The sequence below is a fragment of the Chelon labrosus genome (genome assembly GCF_963514085.1).
Source record: "Chelon labrosus genome assembly, chromosome: 17".
Lineage (NCBI taxonomy): Eukaryota > Metazoa > Chordata > Actinopteri > Mugiliformes > Mugilidae > Chelon > Chelon labrosus.
Genome location: NC_140350.1, coordinates 15,811,066 through 15,836,950, shown reverse-complemented (window position 1 = coordinate 15,836,950; position 25,885 = coordinate 15,811,066). Strand labels below are relative to the sequence as shown.

Below are 25,885 nucleotides of genomic sequence, written 5' to 3'. Positions count from 1 at the left end.
TGCAGGACCTAGACGCTGGCGTACATAGCCTACGCTGGTGCGAGCCATTTATACTTGTCAGTCTGGCTCGCTCTGTAACAACACCACCCGAACGCTAGACGATGCTGTGTCTTTTTTGCCCATCAGGTTAACTTTTGTTTCTACTTCCTGCTTCCAGTCTTTGTGTTCTCTTGTGTTAGAAATTAATATTTTAGACATAATCTCATGTTGAGCCTCCGGGCTGGCTTGCCAAGACTGATTCAAGGCAACAGTGGAAACTTGTTCTGAATCAGACAGATCAACTAAAACCAAAACCAAAGCAAATTTTGAGAATTTTCTTATAAAAGGTTTATTTAATAGAGAACAGACATAAGGCTTTAGGTTTTCAACAGCTGTGAACATTATGTCAAGACATTAACAATTCTTTTGATACATTATGCTGCAGACATGTTTAAATAAACACACAGACATCATCATCATCATCATCATCATCATCATCATCATCATCATCATCATCATCCACCATCACAGCTTTAAAGGCACCAGACATGATAAAAATAAAAACATTATCTTGGTATAAAAAGGATCCCGTCCAGTGCTGCAGTGTGTAGCGAAGCTTTTACGTCTTTCCGAATTAAAGTTGGACCTTCAGCTGTCGTCGTCGTCGTCGTCATCAATGTTCGTCTCCTCGCCATCTGCAGGCCTCGCTGCTGCAGGGTCTCCCTCTCAGCGTTCCAGGGGCTCATCATCATGACTCTTTACCCTGCTGATCGTCTGATTCCTCATCGGGCTGAACTTGTTTAGTCTCTTCCTGTGAGAGAAACATCATTTAGAATTCAGTGAAGAAACATATTTACCTTTCATTCATTCAGTTCATTCATTCATCTTCTGTAACCGCTTGTCCCGTGAAGGATCGTGGGGGGGCTGGAGCCTATCCCAGCTGTCATCAGGCGAGAGGCGGGGTACACCCTGGACAGGTCACCAGTCTATCACAGGGCTAACACAGAGAGACAGACAACCATTCACACTCACATGCACACCTACGGTGTCACCAATTAACCCAACGAGCATGTCTTTGGATGGTGGGAGGAAGCTGGAGTACCTGGAGAGAACCCACGGAGATACAGGGAGAACATGCAAACTCCACACAGAAAGGCCCCTGTTGGCCTGGATTCAAACCCGTAACCTTCTCGCTGTGAGGCATCAGTGCTAACCACCAGACCACCTCTGCCGCCCACTTTATAAAGTTATAACATGAGAATTTAGCTTGCTTCAGCTTCGAACATTTAAATATTTTCTATTTTTTTCTGACAAGTAAACGCAGCATCTCTTTAATTTGACTGTTGCTCTGATTCTTACTTCGCTCTTTTCTTCTGTTTCTGTCGGTTCCTCAGTCAAATCTTGTTTCTGTGGCTCTGCAGAACTTTTCTCCTCAGCTTCCTCCTCCTCCTCTCCCTTGTTCTGTTCAGATGAAGGTACGTCTCCATCCTTAACGTCGACACTGCTCTTTGACTCTTCTTCCTGGGTTTTGCTTTCCTCCGGCGGCGTTGAGGCATCTGTTTCACCTTCCGTCTTGAAAACCTCTGCTGCTTCCCCTGTCGTTTTGTCTCCTGCTTCGCTCTCGGTGTTCTGATGTGATTCTCCTTCGTTGGCGACGCCGCTCTCTTCTCCACTGCTGGACGTCCTGTGGCGGCGTGATGGAGGCCGGCGCCGGATGGAGTGGCGAGCTCTTCCCTGCAGGTGAGGGAACAAGCTGAGATCAGAAACTGACCGACAAACAACTCATCGACAGACTGAGTCATTCTGTGATTAATCTAGCTTGTAAACATTTACATGATTATTGGAGACCTTTAATGTGTCGGCCCAGGTATTTATAGGTCAGTGAATGCATCAGATGAAAAGGACCAGTGACCTTGATGATGTTCGGCAGGATGGAGCCCTCTGTCACAGCGGGAGCATCTTCGAAGGAGGCTGGGGTTTCCTCCTCGGTTAACGGCGTGGAGGCGGGGGTTGGGCTGGTGGGGGTCTCTGAGGGGGAGGTGGTTACCGTGGAAGCCGGGGCAGAGCCAGGGGAGGGAAGGGTGAAGCCAGGAGGCAGCAGCCTGAGACCAGGACTCTTTGGAGATGGAGCCGAGGGCGAAAGAGCAAGACTGGACTGCAGAGAGGGAGAGAGAGAGAGAGAGAGAGAGAGGGAGAGAGAGTCAGAGTGCAGCTCTTCATCCACACCAGCAGAGGGCATCAGAGTTCACCTGGACTCACCTGGAGCTTCTCAATCAGACCAGAGTTCCTCTTGACTTTGGATGGTTGAGGAGAGATGACACCTGAAGGAGGCTGACAAACACACACTCATGTTTCTATCTTTGTGAGGACTTTCCATTCACATAATACATTCCCTTCACTTAACACTTAAGAGAAGGGCTTATAAATGAGAGGTCGTGAGTTCATGATATATATATTATGACTCAGAACATCATCGAATTTTTACACAAGTCCTGAAAGTAGACAAAGAGAACCCAATCAAACACATGAAACACAGATATTATACTTGTGTATTGTCTTTTCAGTAAAATGAGCCAATATTACATATCAGAGAGGTGCAGTTCTAGGATTCCAAGTTAAGTTCAAGGTCAAATTAGAGTCCATCTGTTCAGAAGTGTTTCCATCAATGCAATGAGACTCAGGTGTCGTTCAGTTCCTGGTTTAGCTGAAATGAATCAGGGATTTGTCTCAGTCTGATCTTCACAACACATGTTTGTGAAAGTGTATGATGGCACGGGCAAAGGAGCTTTCTGAGGAGCTCAGAAAAATTGTTCTTGTGGCTCATCAGGCTGGAAAAGGTTACAAAACCATCACTAAAGAGTTTGGAACCCACAAATCCACAGTCAGACAGATTGAGAACAAATGGAGGAGATTTAAGACGACTGAAAGACGTAGAATAGTCTCTAAAGTGGACCGAGCGAAGGTTTTTATTTCTACCCTCATTAACTCTACAGGCTACATTTCCTGGTCTCTCACCTCCTGCTCATCTTCTTGTGGTTTGGGAAGGTGTAAGGTTCGAGGTGGTCGTCGTCTGACTGGTTTATCCTGGTAAACAACAAAACAAACTATTCATTTATAAAGTCGTCACCATTTATATTTAGACTAGTGTCCTAACAGTGGACCTGGTGGACAGTTGCTACTTCTTTTTATTGACTCACTGAAATGAGACAAAACATATGACAAGCTGGACGTGTCTACATCCTGGTGTGTGGGACTGTTTGAGGTTGAACTCACTGCTTCATTGGCGGCAGGACTCTGTGGAGGAGCTGTGCATTTGAATCTTCCAGCGAGTTCAGCTACAGAGCGTCGGGCTGGAGCCTCCTCCTGAGGTACAAAGGAAAAAAACAAACGGGTAACACCATCACCTGGACTGTGAAGCTACACCTGCTGCTGCTGCTTCACTCTGGTCTAAGACACAAAATTACCCAAACAGACTCAGGAGCTCCAGATATTAATCACTTCCTGGTTAAACTGAAGTCAGTTGGTTGCCTTACTGCTGCAGGTTACTTCCTGTCTGTGGATGAGCGTCGACGGCGTTGTGACCATGTTAGGATGAAAACACGCCAGCGCTGTCACCAGGAAGGCAGCTGCTAATTAGAGAGGCTACTTGAAAACATGCCACACGTGTTTGTGAGCTTGTTGGTCTCAAAGGAATTCTTCCTGCTGCATGTTTAAGTGAAGAGGTGAAGCATTTTCTGAGTCTTCTGCTATTAACACTGTTAACATTTATATTAACTCTAATATGCCTCTAGTTATCAGAATAAACTTAGAACAGACCAAGTCCAAAGGTCTTCAGTTGTTTCAGGCTTGTTATTTTTTGCCACATATACATGTGCTGAATAACTCCACTGTCACTACAACTACAACATCCTTGACCACTTCTGCTTATTGTACCGCTGCTGCTGCTATTTCCATAACTAGTCCTGCTGCTTTGCCTGATTCTACTGCAGCTAATGCTAATGATACCATATGTCCTTATCTTTGTGTCACACAACTTCACTGTCTTCCTACATGCTAGACTTCCTTGGAAAGTCTAGATACAGTTTATTAACAGTGACTTCAACATGTGAATCAGATGAAAACAGAAAATATCTGATTCATAACAACATCAAACCCCCAAATTGACTTTTAAAGCATGGTCAGATTGTGCCAAAGATATGAAGTCGGAACCGCCGTCCAAAGACGTTGACACGAGGTCTAAAACTCGCTGCGGTCCTCACACAGATAGATGTTCAGTTACACACACGTGTATCCAGCTGTTGACGTGCAGTTGATCCTTGTCCATTTCAGCTGAAGGCCTTACATAGCTGACATTTTACACATGATTAAGCCACACACAGAGTCCTCTTCATATCTTTGTGAGGACCCTTTGACATAATCCATCCCCTAACCCCTAACCTTCACGCTAAAACCAAGTCTGTAATAAAAACCACGCAGAGTCATCTTTGTCACGTTTGCACATGGTGCAGTTGGCCTACAAACTGAAGGTAGTGATGAAAATACAACCGTTAAACCACTTCCTCTTTCTGCGTGTGTGGAATACGTACTGACATGTTAGGATAGAGGTAGAACTTAGTTTGGGGGGATGTTTGAGGAAAGTACTGTTGTTACAAGCATGTTATTTCTTTACAATGTGAGAAACATTTGATCCCTTTTGCAGACGTTTGGTGTCTTTTATGCCCTGAGTTTGTGGTGATGCTGTATAGTTTCATCTGGATACGTCCAAACAGGAAGTGACCAGAGACCATGAATGTTGATAAACCTCAGAGATTTGTTGGGACAACAGGAAAAATAAACCTTTGGAGACGTGAAGTTAAACTAATAGGAGCAATGGGAGCGACTGATCCAGGTGATTGACATGTGACTCAGACGCAGAGTTTCTCAAACGTTTCCCTGAAGAAAACACCATCCACCAAACTGACCCTTTGTTGATCTTCTGTTCGGTCTGCTGACCTCCAATCAGAGGACTCCAGTGGTAGCTAATGCTAATGCTACCATATGTCTTTATGGTTGTGCTGCTGGATAGACACAACCACTGAAAATGCTAGCATGTGCTGCTAATAATGCTACAGTTGACTGACAAGTGACTCAGACACAGAGTTCCCCAAACGTTTCCCTGAAGGAAACACCGTCCACCAAACTGACCCTTAGCTGATTTTCTGATTTGTCTGCTGACCGCCAGTCAGAGGCATCCTACCCTTTGGGAAGTCCTGACTTCCTGTGCTACTGTTGCTGCTACTGTTGCTATGTTAGACAAACAGGCCTCTGATTGATCAGAAGACCAACAGACACTCAATCCATCATAATAAAAGCCGCTTGGGTGAACCCAACCTCTTGCTGACGGTATTTTCTTCTCAAATAAAAGAAGAGCTAGCATCTTATGTACACCACACATGTTCTTATATTTTGCTTGTTTCTCTGGGAAATATACAAGAGGGCTACCTAGGCAACCAGAGCCTGGGACGTCCATCAGGGACCAACTGTGTCTGAGACGACCCATTATTCTCTTGGTTTTTGTGTCTGGTTAGTTCAGCGTCTCCAGTGTTTTAAACCATGTTTGGTTGTTTCAGATCTGGTTTGGTTTATTGTTCTTGGTGGTTTTATCTGATTACTAGGTCTTTTAGTTGTAGCTTTGCTTGAGATCAATGTTGGTAGCCTGTCTTGTCATCATGATCCAGAGAAAAAGACCCCAAATTATCTGATTGGCCAGGCAGATCTTTGCTATAGCCGAATCAATTCCCAACAGAGAGAGTCCAAAACAACTTTCTTCCAGAAAACAGTTTGTAGGTGGAGGAAGTTACGGCTAATGCGTTGGAAAGTGACATTGCACTTTTGATGGAGTCTGAGTGTAATTTAAAAGATAATTCACAAACTAATCGGAGTTTTACACAGTATCAGACTAAATTTACCCACTGCATTGTGCCCTCAAACAGCTGGTGTGACTGTAACCGACATCAGTTTATCTTTAAAAATTCCAACAGTGCAGCTTTAAAGTAACGTAATTGAGTCACTATCAAACAGGATTGTTATTATTCTGTAAATCATTCATACATTTGTATAATTAACCAACAGCAAGTTAGTAAAATGCTTTAGGACGATTTAAAACCCATTTTACTAGATACCTGTTGCATGAAAGATTTTTTATTTTTTTTGAAATGCTGCGTTAAAACAATGTGCAGATGTAATGGTTCAGTCTCTGGTTCTTAGCTTTGACCCAGAAATGGGGGTTTCTGTGGGGGTTTCTTATCATGAGTGGGGACGTTTGAATCGTTGTTACTTCATCTTTACAGTCATCTACCTATGGATTTGATTGAACATGGATTACGGTTTACAGCTTCTCTGAAGACATGAATAAATACAGTATTTAAAACACAACCAATATGCAGGAAGGCTTCAAGTGTTTGCTATCAAAGTTAACACCTGGATTTTAACATGAGCTTGTAACAAAGGATTTCCAGCGAGAGGAAGTATGAACAGTCGTGTTTTCTGCGAATGGTTCCAGTTTATATCGGTTTAACTTAAAAATGTTTATTGAAAGATGGATTTATGTCTAAGAAAGGATTTTATGTAGTTCTGTTTGTAGAAAAACTAGATCTGAGAATCGTCTGCGTAGAAACGGAAGCTGAAATTATTCTGCTGAGATATGTGGCCTCCAGGAAGCTGTTAAATGGTAAATATTATTCTGTTGAATGCGCTAAACAGATAGTATTAGATTTCAATAATAAGTTTCTTATTTAAAGAACAAGAGTTAAAACCAACTTGACATTGCAGCTGAAACGTTAGGACATTAACGGTTCCTAAAATCAATAAAACTATGGCAATGTTTTTTCTTGACTCAGGCAAATGAGACACCGCCATGAAATCTGGAGCCGTTTATAGCTGCTGTCCGTAAAACTAAACTAGCAGGTTTATTATTGGTTCAAGAAATGAGAATTAAATGTGAATGAAAGGTTTGAGAGAGATGAATCGTCTGAGGCAGATTCATTAAAGCGTTTGTCTTTTGTCCAAAGTCCAGAGCAGGAGTGATGACAACAGAAAAACTACAAACCAACAAACCAATGAACCGAGCAGCAGCAGAAAGAGAGAAAGAAAAGCCTGAAGAGCTTTACCTCCATCCTGTTGAGTCGCTCCCCGCCTCGTTTATGTCGAGTATGTGTGAAGGAGAGAGGAGGTTAAATATAGCAGGGACATGAGAGAGAGAGAGGCAGCTCATGTTCTGTCACATGTTCATCATGTTTGTTTGCTGCAGCTCCATAATCATTCATTTCTTAAGACACTTTTATCGTTTAATTTAGCACATTTTTATATTTCTTTTATGTATTTGGCGTTGTTAGTCAGGGAGACTTCAGAAGTAAGAATTTTCTACCGTAAAAAAAAAATAAAATTACATTACAGTGACATACTGTTGACTGAGCGGGAACATTTTACAGTATATTTTGATATTTCTGGTATTCTTAAGGAGACCTGATAATACACTGTGAATTTCTGGAAATTTGGTTTATTTTACATTTTTTTCTTGATAAGGTTTTCTTTTGATGCAGATTTTAGTTTTAGTTTAATGAGCAACTTAAATCTAGATAATAAACCAGCTGTAGTCATCCAGACAGCAGGGGGGCGCTGCAGAGAGTAGAGAAACAATAATGGTTGAATTCAATGCTAACTGTCATCACTATTCCTTTTCAACTAAAGAATCTACCAGGACTTTAATGGGATAAAGATTTTGTCTGAAAGTTGAAGGTTTTTAATTTGTTCAAGAAAAATAATAAGACCAATATGATACGTTAGCTTCGACTTTAACTTCTCGTTGAACTCAGAACTCTTTGACAAACTAACATGAAGAGGTTCATCTCATCTAATGGTGATTCTTCTGCTATTTTTAAAGACAATGCATGCTGGGAAGTCTGCTGATCTGTTTTAATTGGTTCATCTCAAAGAATCACAGTCAGAATAACTCATTCTCGGGATTCATACAGGTCAATCTGATCTCACCTGTCCATCTTTAAGTTCCTGTGTTCACACCTGGTATTAAAATGTGTCTTCAGCCAGCTGTTGAGATCTGAACTCAGTTTGTCTGTCTGTAAATAACCAGCGTTATCATGTGGTCAGTATAATATTGTAACAGCTGCTGTCTCTAATAGAACTCTATCTAACGCTGGATCAGAACCAAGCTGTTTGTTGACTTGAGTTAACAGCCCCAGTGACAGAATCTTTTAAAAGGCTCTCATTACTAAAGAACATTCATTCGTTCATTCATTCGTTTTCTGTCCTCTGGACTGGGTGAGAGGTGGGGTACACCCTGGACAGGTCGCCAGTCTATCGCAGGGCTAACACAAATAGACAGACAATCATTTACACTCACATGCACACCTACGACCAATTTAGAATCAACAATTAACCTAAGAAGCATGTGTTTGTGCAGTGGGAGGAAACCAGAGTACCCGGAGAGAACCCATGCAGACACAGAACATGCAAACTCCACATAGATGGAATCGAACCCAGAACCTTCTTGCTGTGAGGCATCAGTCCTAACCACCCTACCACCACTGCGCCGCGTACTACTGAACAGACAGCACTTATTCAGGTGATCATTTCAAATAGTGGTTGAATGAACGAGTTAAACTCCTCTTCCACAGATCAGCCCTGTTGAGTAGGTGGTCTTTAATGTGACCCAGGACTCATTGTGTGTTCACACTACCAAAGGAATGAGGTCAAATGTGTCCCAGACCACCTCCACATGTGGACTGAGACCAGATCAGTGTTCACACCTGGACTTGGGATCAAGAACGAATCACAGTAGATAAAAGTAGTGCATGATGTTAAAAATATGGATCATCTCCCCAAGTCAACAAACAGCTGTTCATGGTTCTGATCCAGCAGTAGGACACAGCAGCTGTTACAATATGCTACGGACCACGTGGTTTCTTAGTGATCAGTTACGTGGTAATTGATTTGAAAAGTGCTATAGAAATAATAAAGTTTTGGTCATAAAACTATCGTCCCATCATCCCCAGCACTCGGGTGTTTCTGTTATTTTGTCCATCAGAGTTCATAACTTGTTCATAACTTGAATGAACAGGAACTTTTCAGCGTTGTTTATCTGCAGGATGTTTCCTTCGCTCTGAGAGGAAGTTGAGTCACTGAGGCAGAGAAAATTTCTTCTTTCATTTCTCTTTTTTGAGTTTCATCACTTCTGCCTCTGACTGAAGACGCCTCTCTGGTTTCTGGTTGCGTAAGAAGAAACCGGTTGTGTTGAGTTTTGGCTCAGAATGAGTTGGTGACAAAACAACACAATCTCTGAATCAGGTTTTGAATAGAGGCCACATTCTGAGATCTGAAACCTTCTTTGGTAGTCTCAGTATCTCGATTCTTTTTCTTCTTCTTCTTCTTCTTCTGGGAGTGTCTGTGCTTATCCGTGGACCAATCAGCGATTCATGAACAGAAACAGGACGTGGTTGGAGGGGAGGAGTGAAGTAGGTTGTGATCGAAGGAGGGAAACCTTATAAGGAGAAATGAACACTCCCGGAAATGTGACCAGTTACACAACTTAACAGCTCCCGACAAACACAGCTCGTCCTAGCTTCCTAGCCTCCTAGCTAACAGTAGATGAATACAGACCACTGCCACCTGCTGGTATGAAGAGTTATTTCCCCTCAGGTGTAGAACATATGAATCAGCTGGACGATGGCTGTCACTGTCGAGATGCGTTCAAATACAACCATTTGGTCCAGACAAGGGAGACATGAGTCTATCTTTGTTGTTCTTTACTGTCGGTTTGTGTCCGTACCTTTAGTGCAGAAATATACTTGTTGTTCAATCTTGTGTTTATACAAATGATTTCTCAGATTTCTCAAAATGCATTACAGGTATGCTGCTAGTCTAAAAAATAAAAGAAACGAACCTCTGACGCATTAAAATCAAGCTTTAAATCTTAGTCTCTCCGCTGCCATCTGCTGCTTAACTGTCTGCCTTTCTCTCTCCCTGGCAGGTTTCCCAGGCAGCCGACAGGTCAGTAAATGCACCACCTGTAGTCAATATTGTTTAAGTCAACAGAGTTCAGGTAGAAGGGGAGGTGAATTATTTCTGTCAGTGTTGACCTAACAGATAAAGTTTTCATGTGACAGCAGCAAATGAAAGAGTGGTTACCTTCAGTAGTTTTGTAACCCTGGTACTATGATTTGTTGGTCGTTAAATCAGATGTTTTTTCACCTGTTTTCATGTTTGTCCCAAGAAAAATCTCACCTGAGACACAAATGTTTGTGCGGATTGTTTTTAAATTTTACACAAACACATATTAATTTATGAGTAACTTTAAAGATTGAATGAAATAATTCATTAATTAGCATGACATTAGCATGTCATTTACTTAAGAAACGCAACTAAATTATTAGACAGAATGTCTGTTAATAAAGAGCACCAATTAAATCACTCCATTATTTCTTTAAGTGATAATCATTTCAATAATCTGGCTAGATTAACTAGGTTTATTACATTAAGATTGATTTAATAAATCAAGCTACGCTGTAAAATATCGTATCAAGTCAAATCAAATGCTTTTTTTTAAACTTGTTTTTCTTCAGCTGCTGAAAACGGATCTTTAAATTAACCAAAACACTGTCAACTTCTACGGTTTTATTAGAGATTTCAGATGCATAAATAAAAAATAATAACTGAATAAAGGCCATGCTTGGTTCACTGGCACCAAGAATTCTGGGTAATGAAGTCTTCACACAGCAGCTGGTTCAGTCTTTGTTCAGAGTAAATATCGATTTAAACCTCAGACATTCTTTATGTTTCGTCTGCAAGTAAACATCAGTCTTCATTCAGGTCAGATTACAAAAAAAAACCTTTGATAAGACACTTTTCAACAGGATGTAGGGAAACAGAGGAGTGTGATTTCCCATCATGCATCATTCTTATCATGTGACAAACTGGAGCCTCATTCATCCTCAGTCCGTTCTTCTCTTTACAACCAGTACAACACGAACAATAAACACACTGCAGAACGTTGGTGTCACGATGTTGGAATTTGTTTTTACATCTTCATACATCCAGTAGTAGAAAACGTCCTTTTTTTTCTCTGCAGGCGTCGTTTTCATCAGATCTTCAATGTAAAGACAGAAACAGGATAAAAGTGGAGGATGATGAAGCTGATGAAGATGACGTCTGTTCAGTGGCGTCCCTGCTTCTTCTTGAAGATCTTATTAAAGGCGTTCCTCCTCCTGCTGCTGCTGCTGCTGGAAGACTCGCCCTCCTCCCCTCCGTCCTGGAGCCCCGCCCCATGGCTGCTGCTGGCCAATGAGGTGGAGGACGAGAAGACGACCGGCCCGTTGATGGCATCCGACGTGATGCAGAGGGAACGGGTGGAGCTGGCGGAGGCGAGGACGGCGGGAGAAATTCCTCTGAGTTCCCCGAGGCTGGAACTCTTCTCCAAGCCTCCTCCTCCTCCTCCTCCTCCTCCTCCTCCACCTGGACCCTGCAGGGGCTGGAGCCTGGATGGCAGTAGGTGGGGCTTAGAGCTGTACAAGCCTCGAGATTCGCTGTGAGACAGTGGAAGGGCGGAGTCAGAGTCTGAGCGGTTCATGATGTCCCTGAAAGAGAGAAGGAGAGAGAAGATTATGTTTACGTACATGTAGAATATCTGAATGTTTCTGACAACTACTACAACCACCATGTTGGAAATCCTTTAGTTTAAAGATGCGTTTTGTTGGTTGAGCTTTGATGTAAGAAGATTCTCAGTCATCCAGGTCATGGTTTGTCCAAGAAACAAGCTCAAACAAAGACAACTGGACGTTTCAGTTGTGTTTCAGCTTGTTTTTGGATATAAGATAAAGCTACAGGATAAAATATAGTCTAGGTCTCGTTAATAATTTAATTTTCACAAGAAGATCTGTCACTCTTGGATACCTCAGCTGACCAATAAGCCGACTCACTGCAGACAACAAAGGGTTAAAGGAACTATTTACTTCCTTGGAAAGTTCCCTGGAACCAAAAGTCATCTAGTTACCGAAAGCTAACATGAACTCTGCACTTGACAAGTTTGACTCTGTACTGCGAGTGCCCGTAATCTAGATTTTGCACTTCAGTCACTCTGTAGCTGTAATGACAGCAGTGCATGTAAAATGCATTCAGGGATACCTGGCTGTACCAAGTCCACCTCCAGATTTGTCCTCGATTAAAACGTCATGGGTAATGACACATCCAGGTACTGACTTTGCAGCCTCAGGGTCGCATCCCAGAATGCATTTTACTTCAAGCATTACATTTACAAATCTATATGAATACAATTTGTTCTTTCTAACATTTCTGTTTAATCACCTTCTATCTGAAAACATGCAGATGTTTACGAATGAACAACAGTCTTTAGTCTTTAGTAATCTAATCTTTAGTAAAACAAGGTAAAAACTAAATGAACAAAAATAGGTTAAAACATGGTTAAACATTAGATATGTTTTAATACAACATAAAGATGTTAATGGAAGGTGGAATAAAGCTCTAAACCTGGGATGGAATGCAAAGTTAGATGGAAACACTACAGATTGGAACTATGGAGGCCCAACATTTATATTTAAACTTTAAATATTAGATTCTACGACTAAAATAAACTTGTTTATGTAATATTTTAACATTCTGTGGGGAAATGTTAATGAGAGACGGGTGTGATGGAGGACTCAGTGTGCCGTGGTCATGAAGGCTTTATCTTAACAACTTCTGATTCCTAAAACTGATCCGTTAAAAGCAAGAATTAAATCCATCACTGAATTTAATAACCACAAACTTCTGTTTTTCATGAATGAGGCGCACTGGTTCTTGTTTCCTGTTAGTACATCGGTACGTTTAGAGGAGGACGATACCCGAAGCTGCCGGAGCGACAGCGCTGCCTCTGGCTTGCCACAGCACCCCCTGCAGGTGGGAGGCTGGATGCCGCCTCCACAGGTATGGAAGGGCAGAAGGAGAGGACTGGAGGGGAGAGGGAGGGGGAGGGGGAAGGGCCAATGTAGGGGTGAGAAAGAGAGGAGGAGAGAGGAGTGGGAGGCACAGGGAGGAACTCCAGCTGGCCAATAGAGTGGCTGCGATTCTGCCGGGCGTGGGAAATCGGAGGGCGGGACGATGTGATCGGGCCCTGACCTTCAACCAACCTCTGAGAGCTGAACATCCCAGTGTGGTCCCCTATCCTCTGTCGCAGGGGCATCAGACTCTGAGCTGCAAGGAGAGAGAAAGAGACAGCAGGAGCTTTTATTTTGAAAATTAAAAATTCAGAAACCGAAGGAAAAGGAGAACAGATACAAATGAAGCACAACAAGAGCAAAATACTGAACGTTATTTAGAACAATAAAAAGACGTCTTTGTGCTTTTAGCTGCTGCAAGTGGATGTTAGTGGAAAAGGAAGCAGGTCAGAAAAGGTGAAGAGGAAATCCGACCAGTTGGGAGGGGGAAGGTGGAGGAAGAAAAGGAGGAAGGTGTTCACATGGACAACTGACTGTTAGATTCACAAATCTTAAGTTTTAAGAAACCACTCCTTATATCACCAAATTCAACAAAGTTCCAATTTTAAAACCACAAGAGCCAGAAAACATAGAAAATAAAAAGACTATTTGCCTCTTAATTTGTCTTTTAATTCCATTATTTTGTCAGCAAAAAGTCTAAATAATACTTAAAAACATGGAAGTTCAATAAAATTATGAACAGACAAAAGTTGAAAACCTTTAACATCCTTTGTCAAATTTCCTAATAACTTTTACTAGAAAGTGAATACTATTAATATTATTATAGTTTAAATCGAAGTCAAAATTCAGAGATGAAAATCTTCACTCGTCTTTGCTCATAAACTGTATCCTAGAATTTCCCAGTGGTCACTTATTATAACCCTGGTTTCTAGGACCACAGACACGTTATGTTCTCGTTGTCATGTCAGAAATGTTAATGTGAACACATGGTTGATTTATACCTCTGTCCATTCAGAATTTAGCAATTATTTTTGTTTGATAATACAGTAATAATAATGTTCGTTCTTTTCATTAAAAAAGTGACTTTTGATCTTTTATTAAACTGAAAATTTTGTCTTGTAAAATAATTTCATTATATTTAATAATATTTTTTAATATGTATATGTTTTTCAGGGACAAGACAATATAACGTTGTATTAAAGTTGTTTGCATGTAAAATTATTTTATTGATCAAAATATTTAAAGAAAGAAATAATTTTTTCATAAAACATGCAAATTATTTATAGTACTTTCATAATTTTCATATTTCTATTAATTTTGTAAAATGCATTTTAAATAAAAATCACAAACAACTTTAGTTTAGATTAGTTATCCCTGCTGACTGTACAGAGGTATGAACCAATGAGAGTGGGGGAAGCTGTGGGAGGGAGGGGCCAACCGGATTGTTTCCATGGTGACTGGGTGTCTGCGATGCCGCTCAGGGGCCAAAGGTCGCTGACTCGCCGGTCCATCTGCCAAGCTGCGTCTGCAGGGAGCGAGTCAAGAGAGAGATGCCGAGAAAAGAAGACCAATCAGAGAAGGGGGAGGAGACAGAAAGTGATCCCCGGTGAGAGGTGTTCAGGTGAAGACGTTTGCTCCTGAGGTTTCAGTTTGAAACAATTTAAATAAGATCGATACAGATCAGTTTAGAGATTTATAATCTTCAGTAACAATCAATGATAGAAAAAACTGAGACCAGGTTCAGACATGTACCTGTATTCACACCTGGTATTAAAATGTGTCTCCACATGCGTCCCCAGTCAGCACTTGAGATCTGACCTCAGTTTGTCTGGCTGTAAATAGCCATCATGTGGTCAGTAGAATATTTTAACAGCTGCTGTCTCTAATGGATCTCTACCTACCGCTGGATCAGAACCATGACCAAAGGAAGGAAGGAAGGATGGAAGGAAGAAAAGAAAGAGAAGGACAAAAGGGAGTTAGGAAGAAAGGAAGGAAGGAAAAAGCGAAGGAAGGAAGGACAGAAGGAAGGATGGAAGGTAAAAAGCAAAGAAGGAAGAAAGTAAGGAAGGAAGGATGGAATGTAAAAAAGAAAGAAGGAAGGAAGACAGGAAGGAACGAAGAAATTTAATGTGACCCAGGACTCATTGTGTGTTGACACTGGTCCCAGATCAGCTCCAGGTATCTATGGATATTTGTGATCAGATCAAGGATGTTAATGCAAGATCCGAATGAAGCTGCGGTAGGTTTAAAGAAAGTTAAATCAGATTAAAGCTAGAGACGTGTTCAACCTGTTTGCTCAGACTATTAGTTCTAATGAGACATGTACTCACACTGCAGCGTCCCCGGAGACAGGATGTCCTCATCCATGTCGTCGAGGTCGTCCGACAGGAGCAGGTGCTGAGGGGTTGGAGGTCGCAGGCCGAGGAAGGACGGGTCCAGGTTGAGGGCGGCGGCCAGCGCTCCCAGGCCCGGGTTGTTGACCAAACCGAAACCCGTCAGATACTCAATCTGCTGCCAGCGGTGGAGTTTCTCCCGCAGCGCTGCGGTCACCTCGGCCAGGGCCTGTCTGAGAGGGTGGAGTTAACACCTGAGCAGGTAACGGAGACGAGCTAGCAGCAGGTTGAGAGATATTTACAGGTTCAGAGAAAACCCCAAAGATTCAGAGCACGGAGATGGAGCATGAGTTGACGGTTTGATTCCATGCTAACACCCACTCAGAGCAGCACATTTATGGAAATCCACCTGTTTGTTGTGCGTGAGTCATGACTTGAGGAGGTGAGACGCATTTTGGAAAAAGTTTTGGAACATTTTCAACGTAAATGGATAATAATAATACCTGCTCTGACTTATGTAGTGAATGATAAGTTCCTTATAGATCCTCAGTAATCAGCGGCTACTCACTTGGCCGACAGGATCTTGTGGTCAACGTCGTCCAGCGAGGAGCTGTGAGCCACGTGAAACGTCCCAAACAGAGAACTCCTCTTCTTCTTGATCTTCTCTGCCTGAAACAACCAGCGCCATCGTTACCAGCGTCCTCCCTCCCTCTTTGTGATGATTATTATCTGAATGTTGAGTCCAGCCACACTCACCCCCTCCCTGGCCTGCAGCAGCTGCCTCTCAGCGCTCTGCTTCTTGATGTTATAGTACTGAACTTCAACTTCGTGCGTCAGCTGCAGCCATTTCTGCAGAGCGTCCGGCGGAGTCCAGCGAGCCCGAGACTCCAACTCCCTCTCCGCCTTCCTCAGCGCCGTTCGGACCTGCAGGAACCACAGAGCTCCCGGTGGTTAGCTGGTCCATCGATTTAGTCGATGGGACAGAAAGGTGGTCAGGTCTACCTGCTCCAGCTCCTCGTCGGCGTATTTCTGATGGCTCCTCTCGCTCTCAGCTCCTTCCCGTAGCTTGCGGAGACGCACAGCTTCCTGTTTGGCCGAGTTCATCTCGTTCCTCAGCTCCTCCTCCACCTTCACCTTCTCCACCTGAACGCAGCGCTGCTCCTCCTGAGCCTGCTGTAGCCTGACGGCAGACAACACAGCAGGTTAAAGAACTGCAACCACAAGAACGACTCAGTTTAATTTGATTACCTGATAATTTGTTGGAAAGTTTCAGGATCATCTTTGATTCATCAAATTAGTTTCTGTCTTCATGAACTCAACACTGATCTGAAGAGCTGTTTCTTTATCAGTAATGATGAACTGATGTTTTAGTTGAGAAAGGGCATAAAGTCCAACACATGTTGTGTTTACAGACATATAAAACTGAAGAATTTTTACTTTAAACAATAAATTTAGGAAACTTCCTGCTGAGTAAATTATTTCAGCTTCAGTCCTGGCAGCAGCAGATAGTCAAGTATCAACAGTGATAATAAAGACAGTAGGAACGTTTTACATAAACTAAAACATCAGCAGGAGGCGCTGTGTCCCGTCTCAGCATGTCTGTCTATTTTTAGACGTGGAGGACGAACACTGGAGCTGAGGGATTCCAGAAAGGAAACAGAGCTGATGCCTGAGTTCATCCCCATGGATCAGCTGAGTATGTTTGTGTAGTAATTGTAGGAGTAAAACCTGTGTCAGTAACCAAAGAGTGGAGAGGATCCAAATGAGACATTTACTGACTTGACTCATCTCTTCATGATTTGATCATGTCTCATCTTGACATGATCAAATCATCAGTTCATTCATCCATAAAGCTGCTGCTCCCTCCGTCTTTTTAACGTCTGGCGTCTATAGGAGGAACTTGAATGTGTGTTGGCGTGTTACAACATGACTCAGGTGTGTGTTAGTGTGTTTTCTGAGCGTGCTCACTGAACGGCTGCTGGATATTCTTTGCCCATAAAAGGACGTACGCTTCTGCAGAGGCTGTGCACACACTCTCACTGGGGATGAGTTATTTCCTCCTGCAGTTCAGCCACAGTTATAATTCAATTATGAAATAAACGCTCTGAGAGTTTCTGGGATCAGAGCGAGAACACAAGTGTCAGCTGTTGGTTCCTTTGTCCTTAACTTGTTACCTGAACGCACCGCAGCCACAACCAGTCGGAAAGCTTCAGGATCAGTCAGAAAGTTTTAGGATCAGACGGAAAGTTTCAGGATCATTCGATAAGTTTTAGCATCAGTTGATAAGTTTCAAGGTCAGACGATAAGTTTTAGGATCAGTCGTTAAGTTTCAGGATCAGTCGGAAAGTTTCAGGATCAGACAGAAAGTTTCAGGTTCAGTCGATAAGATTTAGAATCAGACGGAAAGTTTCAGGATCAGTCAGTAAGTTATACGATCAGACAGACAGTTTCAGGATCAGTCGATAAGTTTCAGGATCAGACAGAAAGTTTCAGGATCAGTTGATAAGATTTAGGATCAGACAGAAAGTTTCAGTATCAGTTGATAAGTTTTACGATCAGACAGAAAGTTTCAGGATCAGTCGATAAGATTTAAGATCAGACGGAAAGTTTCAGGATCAGTCAGTGAGTTATACGATCAGATGGAAAGTTTCAGGATCAGTCAGTAAGTTTTACGATCAGTCAGAAAGTTTCAGGTTCAGTCGATAAGATTTAGGATCAGACGGAAAGTTTCAGGATCAGACATAAAGTTTTACGATCAGACAGAAAGTTTCAGGATCAGTCGTTAATTTTCAGGATCAGTCGGAAAGTTTTAGGATCAGACAGAAAGTTTAAGGATCAGTCGGAAAGTTTCAGGATCAGACAGAAAGTTTCAGGTTCAGTCGATAAGATTTAGGATCAGATGGAAAGTTTCAGGATCAGTCAGTAAGTTATACGATCAGACAGACAGTTTCAGGATCAGTCGATAAGTTTCACGATCAGACAGAAAGTATCAGGATCAGTCGATAAGATTTAGGATCAGACAGAAAGTTTCAGGATCAGTTGATAAGATTTAGGATCAGACGGAAAGTTTCAGTATCAGTCGATAAGATTTAGGATCAGACAGAAAGTTTCAGGATCAGTCTGTAAGTTTTACGATCAGAAAGAAAGTTTCAGGATCAGTCGATAAGATTTAGGATCAGACGGAAAGTTTCAGGATCAGTCAGTAAGTTTTACGATCAGATGGAAAGTTTCAGGATCAGTCAGTAAGTTTTACGATCAGACAGAAAGTTTCAGGTTCAGCCGATAAGATTTAGGATCAGACGGAAAGTTTCAGTATCAGACAGAAAGTTTTACAATCAGACAGAAAGTTTCAGGATCAGTCGTTAAGTTTCAGGATCAGTCGGAAAGTTTCAGGATCAGACAGAAAGTTTCAGGTTCAGTCGATAAGATTTAGGATCAGACGGAAAGTTTCAGGATCAGACAGAAAGTTTTACAATCAGACAGAAAGTTTCAGGATCAGTCGTTAAGTTTCAGGATCAGTCGGAAAGTTTCAGGATCAGACAGAAAGTTTCAGGTTCAGTCGATAAGATTTAGCATCAGACGGAAAGTTTCAGGATCAGTCAGTAAGTTTTACGGTCAGACAAAAAGTTTCAGGATCAGTCGATAAGTTTTAGGATCACATGGCAAGTTTCAGAATCAGAAAGTTTTAGGATCAGTCGATAAGCTTGAGGATCAGATGGAAAGTTTCAGGATCAGTCTGTAAGTTTTAGGATCACATGGAAAGTTTCAGAATCAGACAGAAAGTTTCAGGATCAGTCGATACGTTTAAGGATCACATGGAAAGTTTCAAAATCAAACAGAAAGTTTTAGGATCAGTCAATAAGCTTTAGGATCAGATGGAAAGTTTAAGAATCAGACAGAAAGTTTCAGGATCAGTCGACACATTTTAGGATCAGTTGGAAAGTTTCAGGACCAGTGTTGCTTCAGATGCGTTGGACTCACTTCTCCTGCAGGTCCATCAGACTCTGCTCGGCCCTCTGCAGACCCTCCAGGTCCTTCATCAGCTTCCCCAGGTCGTCTCTGGACTTCCTGGTCTGGACGTAGGCGAACCAGCAGCCGCAGAGCGCCATCAGGATGGACAGAGCCAGGACAAGATCCTTCCAGTGGTTCTGTCGACCTGCCAATACCCACAGTGTTTATACGAGGGGTTGTACCGACTAGTGTGCCATGACACTTTAAGCAGGATCGTGGATCATGTGACAATAACAACACGGACGCTTCCAAGAAGACGGGCGAGTAGCCCAGTGGGTCATTGTAGCAAACTAGCAGCGGTTCATCAAGTGTATTGAAATATTTCACTAAAGATGAAGGCCAGCCTACTGTGACATGCAGAATATGTAAGTCAGTCCTGAAATACAACAAATGTACTACTGCAATGCAAACTCATCTGAAAATGCATCCGCTAACACTAACAGAGGAACGGTCCAAATCCTCTCAACACCAGTCAATTAACAACTTCACCAAACGTCCTGCGGTATTAGAGAGAAGGAGGCTGCACATCGACAATATGTTGGTGAATTTCTTTGTCTAAAGCTTTTAGACCTTTAGCTGCTATACACGGCTGCTATTTCCCGGCTTCATTATCCTTTATTGCTATTAAATGCTACTGATAGTGCAGATTTCTGTAGGCTATACATATCTGCACAGTACTGATAAGCTGATAAGTTTATGTTCAGTTCTGTTGTGTTGTATTAGTTGGAATTGTTGCTGCGGTTTTGTTTTTTGCCAACCGAGAGCCACATATTAGAAGTGTCAGACTGACGGTGTTTATGGTGCTGGTGTGGTCTACAGCCAACAGTAGTTTGTGTTCAAGCTTCAGCAAACTTGCAGAAAAGCCTTTGTAGCTTCCTTTGTGTGAAACGCTATAATATGTATTCAGGTCATGAATATAGATTTCATTGTTGCAAAGCATTAGTTTCTACTGTGTTTTTATGTGTGGCATCATCGACCACTCAATGTCGACTTGACTTTCACCACATATAGGTCGACTTTAAAAATCGGAAGTCGTCCAACCCGTAGTACCCAATACCACAAACATTAGTATAAATTAACCCTGCAGACTGGAAGTATTCACCTGGCGGCGGTCCAAACAGCACGATGTCGAGAGCTTTGAGCTGCAGTTTCTGAGCATGACTTCGGTCTAATATCTTCAGCAGGGTCACGGTGAGCGTGGTGTTCTTCACAGCCAGCCTGCAGGGATGAGGAGGAGGAGGATTACTGTCAGGACGCAGACTTTAACCTTGACAGGAAGTGGCAGCACTGAAACAGAAACTGTGGTGGTCTGCTGCTCAGAGAAAGTGGTCCGTTCAGGGACACTCTATCATCAACATGTGTCAAGGCTGTTTTATAAAGAGACCATGTTTACGTCCAGCTCTGCTCAGGGTTTTTGAGTCTGAATGTTTGAGAACAAACAGTGAAGAGAAACCTTTCAAAATACTCTGAATCATAGAGGCACATGAGGAATAATGTGAGTTCTGTGTGTCAGGATCAGCTGGTATCTACGTCCTTGATATGAAGCTGGCGTTTACTCTGTGGACTGGGAGTGGACTGATACCTGGGCAGAGCTCTTCCGTCCAGCTGCAGCTTCCTGAAGGTCTCTGAATACTGTGGAAGCTCCACGCTGAGCAATAGCCAGTCCTCCATCTGCTGCACTGTCCAGTTATACACTGAACACACACAGTAAACACATCCAACACAAAACACAGATTACACCAAAACTCCTCAAACATACTCTCCCTACCTCTGACTTCCTTCTTTCCTTCTAAATCTTTCTGTAAATCGCCATGAACCATTAAATTCCTAATTTTTTTAATGGAGTCTGGTGTAGCTGGACTCACCCTCAGAGTTCTTCCAGGTGTTCCACATGTCCTCCACGCTGATGTGAAGGTCAGCTCGGTGGAAGCTTCTCTGTTTGGCTTTGGGGTCATTATACTTCAGATCCTCCCTGAGAAACTGAGGAGGGAAGGCCGAACATTAGTGGTTTGAGTTTCTATTAGTCCGTCTAAAGAAGACCTGAAAGAGAATGTGTGAATACTCGTTTCACCTCATCTGTCTCGGTCGTGTCCACGCTGCCGTCAGCGTCGTCATCCATCTGTTTGTGGATGCTGCAGATCGCATCGAAACTTAGGACAGAGTTCTCGTCCTGACAGAGCAGCTGATCTATGAGACACAGATCTACAGAGAACAACATCTATCACACACAGATCTACCATACAGTTCAATCTTTGTCAAGTCAAAGTTTTCAGCCCGTGTCACTTCCTTTAGTGTCTTCAAAATAAGACGATGTTTGTGGAAGTGTATGGCGGCACAACCGTCAGGACAATGTTTAGTGGACAGATGAGATCAAAGGAGAATAGTTTGGTTTAAATGAGAGGCGTCATATTTGGAGATGAAACAACACTGCATCCCAGCATCAGAACCTCATCCCTCCATGAAACGTAGGGGTGCTAATGTTCTTGTTTGGGCCTGTTCTGCTGCATCTGGACCAGGATGGCGTGTCATCATTGATGGACCATTGAATTCTGAATTCTACCAATGAACTCTAAAAGAAAATGTCAGGACATCTGTCCATGAGCTGAATCTGAAGAGAAATTGGGTCATGCAGGAAGGCAACAAGCCCAAGAACACAAGTCGTTCTACAAATGAATGGTTAAAGAAGAAGATGAATGTTTAGGAACGGCCAAGTCCTGACCTTAATCCAATAGAAATATTGTGCAAAGTCCTGAAGCTAACAGCTCATGTGAGGAAACCCACCAACATCTCAGAACTAAAGTGGAGGAATGGGCTAAAATTCCTCCAAGCTGCTGTAGACGACTGATCAGCAGTTACCGGAAACATTTAGTTGATGTTATTGCTGCACAAGGAGGTCACAGCAGATACTGGAAACAAGGGTTCACTTAGTTTACATCTCACTGATACGTAATATTGGCTCCTTTTTAGCCATACTCTGAGGATTGTATATAGAATATGTTATAGTCTTGGTCATGTTTAACTTAACTTGTATAACTCCATTCTGAATGCAGCATTCATCCTGGTTCCCATTCAGGTTTTGGTTTTAAACTTTACAGCAATGTTCATCATGAATCCTCCTCACTGACACATAAATCTCATAAAATCTGAGCTTTCAGACATGAAACAGACACTCAGTGAGATTTACTATTCAGGAATGATTCAGAAATGAACTGTCTCCATGTCCAACCTCAAACAGCGGCTGCTAACCAACCACTGAAAAACTTCAAACTTCCTGCAGACATGGAGGATAAGCACGACAACAGTCCAAACTAAGCTAAACGAGTCTGACAGTGTTTCTGAAATTTGACGCTGGACGACAGATTAAAATCTAGAACACAGCTGTCAACCCTCAGCTCGGGTTTCCTTTCATCCACGGTGGCACCACAGAAGAAGAGGAGGATTATGGCGAGCAGCTGTGAGGACAGAAATACTTCGATAACAGAATTAAAATAGGAGGACGGTCGAGTCAAAGTCAGAAACCCACAGCAGGAAGACTACACCTCCCATCATGCACCCTGAAAAGTTATCTGGTCACAGCGTCAGCCTCCACTCCCTGTCCACGCCGAGTGGGCGGAGCCGACACCTCCTCCCACCAAACCGTTTCCTTCTGTGGCTTTTATTTCCTGTGACATCATCAGCGTTTCGCCTCCAGGAAGTCGTGGTAAGCTGCCAACGGCTAGCTCCCACGCTATCGCTACCGCACAGCAACAACACAAAGTCCTGTTTCTGTCTCTGTGAGGACCATCTATTGACTTCATGCATTCACTGACCCTAACCCTGACCCTGACCCTCACCCTGACACCAAGTCTAAACAACTTAATAAAACCAAGAACACACTGTAGTAGGAAGGACATGTTTATACGCCGCATGTTTGAATGTATCTGCTTCTCTTCTGTCCCACAACCAACGTTTACAGGCTGTCCTGCTCTGGAGGTTTCAGACTCTGGGTTCTGGAAAGCGTCTTGAGACAATTTGGATTGTTAGTGACGCTGTATAAATAAAATAAAACTGTTAAGAACACATCCAACATCCGGAGGAAAAGGCGGCTGATTTGAAACTAACAGAGTCAGAAGTAAGACATGAGTCGTCAGTGTCGGTTACTAAAAATAAATAAATCCAGCGGATTGGTTTAGCTTGAACTAAAATAAATGTAGAATCTAGAATCAAACCAAAGAATATTGGACCTAATCAGTGACGGATGACAGAGAACATCAGACCAAACCAGGCCTGAAACAACCAAACATGGTCGGAAACACTGGACCAACCAAACAGACCAGACCACAAGATGTTGGATATGCTCGACACAAAAACACCAAGAGAATAATGGACCGACAACCTAACCTGGACTGCAATTATTTTTTATGTCAGAAAGTCTCTCCATTGGGAACTGATTCTGCTCCAGCAAAGATCTGCCGGGCCAATCAGATCATGTGGTCTGAGTCTGTCCAATCAAATGTGAGAAATGTTCACTGACACTCTGAAACTCTGAAACAACAGAAAGAAGCTAATTTCACTGTACATGGATAGAAAAGATTAAATTAAAATAACTCAGAGAGAATATTCAGAGAAAAAATTAATACTTTCATCAACTGGTAATCATCATCGTCCTCATCATTCCAATTAGCATGCTAACATTAGCTCACCTCGTTGAGGCTCATGGGAAACTTCCTACCTGGGGCTTGGTTGCCGTTGGAAACGAGGTGATAGTGTTGTTGGTCCGGGTGGGCGTGGTCATCTGCGTCCAATCCTCTGACAGCCCCAACACACACACTCAGCACACACACCAGCCACACACACACACACGCCATGTCCTTCAATCCTGTCAGAACAGAAGCACTTGTTTGAGCTGCTGTCACGTGATTGGCTGGTTCAGACACTTCCTGCTTTCTCAAACAGGTTCAGACTCAAGAGGTCTGTTTTATTAGGAACACCCGTACACAGTCAACCAATCACGTTCAGGTGAACAGATGTCTCTGATCAAACTGAACCAGACTCCGCTGAAAATTTTTTACAGTTGATTTAGTTCTTGTTTAGTCGCATGAAACGTCTTCCTCAGCTCAAACACAAATCTGTCTGAGTGACCACGCTTAGATTAGACATCACATCCATAACATTATGACCACCTGCCTCACATGAACTGGGTGTTTCTGAACCAGGAAGCATCATCCTGCTGATGAAATGTTGGACGTGATCTGCAGCAGAGACAACCATCCTGGTTTCTGGTTCTTCTTCTTCATCCTCCTCCACCTCTTCTTCTTCTTAGCCTTCATTTTTCTCTCTCTTCTTCTTCTTCTCAATCCTGTTTGCCCTTCTTCTTCCTCATTTTCATCCTCCTCCTCTTCCTTCTTGTCCTCATTTTTCTTCCTCCTCCTCCTCCTCTTCTCAAGAAAATTTCCTAATCCAGTTGTCAAAGTCAAATCCTTCTTCTAACACTCACTCTGAGGATGAGGCGTTCACTGATAGGTGATGACCAGTGGTCATAATGTTATGGCCGTAGTGTAGTTCACTGATTACTTCCTGTAGACACAGACTCTGAGTAGTTACTGCAGTTTAAATGATAAACACATGATGCGTTCACGGTGGAACGAGATTAAAAAAATAAATAAATAAACTGCAGCACGAGACCGCGATGATGACAGATAACTCGATAATCAGGTGACTGATCGATCAGCTCCGTATCTTGGCAGCTCATTTCATTTAAAAACCCTTTTTCTTTCTTTCATCTGTTAATTCTCTGTTGAACAAAGTTTGTTCAAAGGGTCAGAGGTCACACAGCTGTCTAGTTTCCCACCAGAGTTTCATCCTGAAAGTTTCAGAAAAACGCGGCGGAGCCTGAACATGGAGAGAAGCGATCACTCACCTCTAATCCATGGATCAGCTGATCACATCCGACCACAGTTGATCACAGCTGATCACAGCTGACAGATTGGAGGAGACGCAGAGGACAGAGACGGTCCAGCAACTGTCTTCGGGTCTCCGCCCTGAGACTCAAACTCAACAAACTGCTGCTGAGGAAAAAAAGACATGAAGACATCCGCCTATCATGCGTTCACGGACCCGCTATAAGATCCGAAATCAGAAGACTACTAAATAATAAATGAATTTAATTTTTAAATTTAAGTTTAGAGTTGGACATATCTGTAGATTAGTTGTTTAAATAATGACTAAAAAGCACAAATCAGACAAATTTAATACAACAAGGAAACAAAATAACCACAAAGACACAAAACCTTGTTCATCGTGGTGTGGAAGTGATACACCGAATGACTTCTATTTTTAACTTGCAGGTTTTAGTATCTTCATTAAACTGTAGATTACCTCTCAGAAGGTGCGTTCGGGTACTCGTGTAGAACAAGGAAATCTTGTCTCGTGTTTTTGTTATTATGAGATCTTTTCTTTTAGTTCAGTTCTGGTTTTGTGGCTCGTTTTGAAACAACTTTAACTGGCGATGAAATGAGGCTGAACCTGCAAGCAACATCCGTCTTCAAGACGTGAACCTGCGCTCATTTCCTGGTATTATAATTTCCTACAGTTCAGGAA

The 25,885-nt window shown here is 42.5% G+C and overlaps 2 protein-coding genes across 3 annotated transcripts; both read right to left on the bottom strand.

Annotated features, from left to right (window-relative positions):
* Positions 1-173: 173 nt before the first annotated feature.
* On the bottom strand, positions 174-7,150 carry dub (duboraya). Its single transcript, XM_084564049.1, has 7 exons — positions 7,128-7,150; positions 3,253-3,342; positions 2,995-3,063; positions 2,239-2,310; positions 1,892-2,134; positions 1,339-1,713; positions 174-790 (listed from the first exon to the last, which is right to left on the bottom strand). The coding sequence occupies exons 1-7, from the start codon at positions 7,131-7,133 to the stop codon at positions 728-730; spliced, it is 918 nt and encodes a 305-aa protein (XP_084420175.1). The 5' UTR covers positions 7,134-7,150; the 3' UTR covers positions 174-727.
* A 2,955-nt stretch (positions 7,151-10,105) lies between these two features.
* Positions 10,106-25,783, bottom strand: stim1b (stromal interaction molecule 1b). Of its 2 annotated transcripts, XM_084565407.1 has the most exons (15): positions 25,664-25,783; positions 25,206-25,350; positions 24,018-24,164; positions 21,378-21,508; positions 21,172-21,286; positions 20,889-21,000; positions 20,409-20,524; positions 19,277-19,451; positions 16,298-16,475; positions 16,052-16,219; positions 15,864-15,964; positions 15,293-15,528; positions 14,401-14,487; positions 13,155-13,218; positions 10,106-11,606 (listed from the first exon to the last, which is right to left on the bottom strand). In XM_084565407.1, exons 3-15 carry the CDS (start codon positions 24,151-24,153, stop codon positions 11,186-11,188), a joined length of 2,040 nt encoding a protein of 679 aa, XP_084421533.1. In that variant the 5' UTR covers positions 24,154-24,164; positions 25,206-25,350; positions 25,664-25,783; the 3' UTR covers positions 10,106-11,185. The 2 variants fall into 2 exon arrangements, with proteins under 2 accessions (XP_084421533.1, XP_084421534.1); XM_084565408.1 differs by lacking the exon at positions 14,401-14,487.
* Positions 25,784-25,885: the final 102 nt, after the last annotated feature.